Source organism: Silene latifolia, chromosome Y (assembly GCF_048544455.1).
Source record: "Silene latifolia isolate original U9 population chromosome Y, ASM4854445v1, whole genome shotgun sequence".
Lineage (NCBI taxonomy): Eukaryota > Viridiplantae > Streptophyta > Magnoliopsida > Caryophyllales > Caryophyllaceae > Silene > Silene latifolia.
Window position 1 is genome coordinate 109863726 of NC_133538.1, and position 3941 is coordinate 109867666.

Sequence of the window (3941 nt, forward strand, 5' to 3'; positions counted from 1 at the left end):
TAATTTGAAAGTAGAACGAGTTTGTTTGGCCCGACAACACGGGTCACAAATATTACTAGAATTCCAAGACAAATTAATACCAACTAAATTTGAGAAAAGAGGTAAGATACTGCTAGATGGGTGTCCAAGACGTTTGTGCCACAAAGTCGAATTCGCGCCACCAACATGAACTTGTGCTGCCACATTTCTTCGTTCACCCTTGAAATAATAGACCCCATCACTGTGCTCACCCCTCCCAATCTTCATCCTCGTAGATTGGTCCTGTATAACACAATGGTCATTATAAAAGGTTACAACACAATTATTTTCTGTAATTAATTGTTGTATCGATATTAAATCACATGTTAACGAAGGCACATAAAGGACGTCTTTAAGAATAAAATTGTCACTTAAAATGACTTTCCCATGTTCTTCTGTCACAATTCGTGACCCATCAGGAAGACTCACGGTCGATTTCGCACCACGCCAAATATCATCTAGCAATTCTCGTCTACCTGTCATATGATGCGAACATCCGCTATCGAGTAACCAATGACCATGATTATCGTTATCCATACCTGATTTTGATTGACTACCTTCACTTTTATTGCTTAAAAGTGACCTTAATTGAGCCATCTCATCATGTGTGAATCCCTGCTTTCCATCGTCACTGGTTGTTGTCGCGGCGTTGGCGTGCTGACCCTGTCCACCTCGGCCTCGGCTGCTCTTCCCACGGCCTCTGCCACGGCCTCTGCCACGGCCATTAATTTTGAGTTTCTCCCAACATATGTCCTCGGTGTGCCACAATTTGTTGCAATACGTGCAACGGATGACAGTGACTGCATCTTCCTCCTTATTCGGTTCAGAAGTACGAGCAGAATTACCCGTTACTTGTGCGGCCATAGCTGCTTCCATGGTCTCCTCTTTAACTTTAGTCACCATTCGATGACGTTCTTCACGCAAAACCAAGGCGTATACCCTGCTCAAAGAGGCAATTTCATCCTCCATTAATAAATTGGATCGAACATGTCCATAGAGAGTAGTGTCAAGTCCCATCAAAAACTGGTGTACTTTTTCTTCCTCTCGATCTTTAATAATTGCAGCAGCCGCGCCACAAGTGCATTTGGGTATCTTCGTGTAATTTCCGAGTTCATCCCAAATAGCCTTGAGTTGAGTATAATACTCGACTACGGATTGATTTTTCCCTTGTTTGCACTCATTTAAATCGGATTTTAGTTGATGAACCCGTGGTGCATTCCCGGTGGAATATCGATCACGTAATTCTTTCCAAATTTCAGCAACAGTTTCGGAAAAAGCTATACTTGGATGAAGTTTCGGATTGATTGAATTTCTCAACCAAGCTTTAATCATAGCGTTGCATTGACGCCAAGCAACGGCCTCCATGGTCTCAACCGCACCTTCCGCCACATCTGGCCTCTTTACGGTTCCCTCGATGAAACTCAATTTATTTTTAGCATCGAGACCGTTACGCACCGCGTCTGCCCATAGTTGATAATTGTCTCCATCGAAAATGATTTGCGAAAGAGATAGATTAGGGCTCTCACTCGGGTGTAAATATAGAGGCGAAGAAGGGGGTATGTGCTCTTGTTTTGGAGTATTTTTGTTGTCTGTTCCTCCCGTCATTGTGATAAAGGAAAAGGAATGTGGAAAAAAAAAAGGATCGAAAAAAAATTCTACTCTGATGCCATGAAGACGGGCAAGAGTACACAGACAAAAGAATTGTGAAGATTGTGTTATTGAATGAATAAGAACTTGTTACAAGCTACGTTACTTATACATCAAGAAGATATTTACTTACCTAATACTATGCCTACAAATAAGGCTAAAAGATATACAATAAACTAAATATGGTTAGCATATTATCTACACAATATTCTTCAATATTCTTCAATAATAATATTATATTAACATTCATACGTACAATTGCATAGCATATTATTATTTTATTTCATTAATTTTAATGTAGTACACCGTATGTGATATGACTGTGTTATTAACTTTCAGTTTGAAAAATTCACCGTTTCTTTTGTTTTATTTTCAGGATTTCGAGACAAATTGACAAAAGTGCAAAGTAACATTCAGGCTATATGGATCGGTTATGTCATATATGAAGAGACTTAGCATAGTTATGTGTGGAACATAGTTAACACAAACTTTAGTATTCTTTCTGTCCTGATAAATAGTTTACACTTACTTTATTTTATGAAGGGGAAATAAAGTAAATGTAAATTATTGACGGAGCCGGAGGAAGTAGCCCAGTAATTAAGTGTATCTGTAGCAGTCATAAGGTCGTTACATAATGATCTGTTTTGCCATTTTTAGGTTAACATGTAAGCTCGCAAGCCGCTTGAATTGCTATACAAGTTCATGATATGGACTTCTTATTAAGGTAGTAAACACACAAGCTATGATTTACGTCTTGAATCTTGAAACCGACATAAACTATGTAGTAGACTTTCTACAACAGTACAATTTCCTTGAGAATGTTATAGATTGTTTTCACATTAATTTAAAGACTTTTAATACAAGGAAATTTCTCATGTTTGAGAATTATTTATCCGCGTACAACAAAGTGGGTGCAAATGTCAATTGATATTTAATAAATAGGGTGCATTGTCATGAATCAATCTACGGATTATATATCAACTTTTATAAACTACACTATTTAATTAAATAAGATGATAAAAATATCTAATTCATTTAGATAGTATGCAATAAGGGTATTATATTTTTCCTCAAACTAGATGAGATAAAATTTGTTTCATCACGTGAATAATACAATCCAATTTGCAGTAAAGAAGTTGATTTGCGATGCAGAAGGCCGGTATCAAGCATTCAAGCGTATATCTTATAAAATACCAGTATACCACCATCACAATCCTATAGACATAAGACCACTAATATTTGTGTACACAATCCTATAGACATAAGACCACTAATATTAGCACAAATTCTTGTTTCAGACGGACACTTTTGGTCTTATTTGTCAGACGGATAAAATGTTGCCATTTTTAAAGAAAATGTAACCAATTAATTCACAAAATGTTATGACTAGAGGTGTCATTTTTTACCCTGAAAATGATGTGAACAATAATGGTAACATGTTATCATAAAATAACAACATTTTATTGTAAAATGATGACATGTTACCCGTCTTATTTCAGACCAAAAGCAATAGTCTTAAGAAAAACGGACTGCTAATATTAGACATAAGACCACTAATATTTGTGTACACAATCCTATAGACATAAGACCACTAATATTTGTGTACATATGTGCTTTTCCTATGAATTACGCACAACCATTCAGATTGAGTTTTTCTAGATAGAGAGTTTTTTTTTTTTTTTGACAATAATTAGATAGAGAGTTATAGATTATGATAAATAAAAACTATGCGAATTATCTAAGTAAATAGTAGGAGCACAAAAACTTAGGATCAATTAATTATTGTAGTTCTATCGTTGTCTTAGTTTGTAAATTTAAAGTCCTTCTGTAACATTGTAACATTGAGTGAGAGCAAAGTGATTTTAATGATGTTTGATTACATTTCAATTGTAGTAGGGATAAGGCAAAAGAAGAGTCTCATCTCGCTATAGCCTATACATTAATCAATAGTCTAATAATAGTATAAAAGAATATAGATGGAAGACGTACTTTTATTTTAAAAGTGATATTAAATTAAAACCAAGCTAAAATACATAGGATAATTTTAAATTATACATGATAGAGCATTACATATAGGCCCGTGCATCGCACGGGCATTAAATCTAGTATATATATAAAAGAGGCTTTTTTCAGGCAATTCTAAAGACTCCAACTTTTTAAAATTACCCTAATTAATTTTTATTTAAAATAATATTATGTATAATTATCCCAATATTTATGCAAATTCTATCTAGATATGGTTTTATTAATTTTTATTTAAAATAATTTTATGTATA

General features: G+C 34.7%; 1 protein-coding gene across 1 annotated transcript; it reads right to left on the minus strand.

Moving 5' to 3' along the window:
• Positions 1-742: 742 nt before the first annotated feature.
• Positions 743-1623, minus strand: LOC141628726 (uncharacterized). Its single transcript, XM_074441825.1, has 2 exons — positions 864-1623; positions 743-771 (listed from the first exon to the last, which is right to left on the minus strand). Exons 1-2 carry the CDS (start codon positions 1621-1623, stop codon positions 743-745), a joined length of 789 nt encoding a protein of 262 aa, XP_074297926.1.
• Positions 1624-3941: the final 2318 nt, after the last annotated feature.

Bases quoted from the DNA above. Each gene is read 5' to 3' on its own strand.
- LOC141628726 (XM_074441825.1), bottom strand. From the start codon at position 1,623: ATGACGGGAGGAACAGACAACAAAAATACTCCAAAACAAGAGCACATA. The intron at 772-863 runs GTAATTCTGCTC...TGGCACACCGAG, and splicing joins TATGGCCGCACAAGTAACGG to GACATATGTTGGGAGAAACT.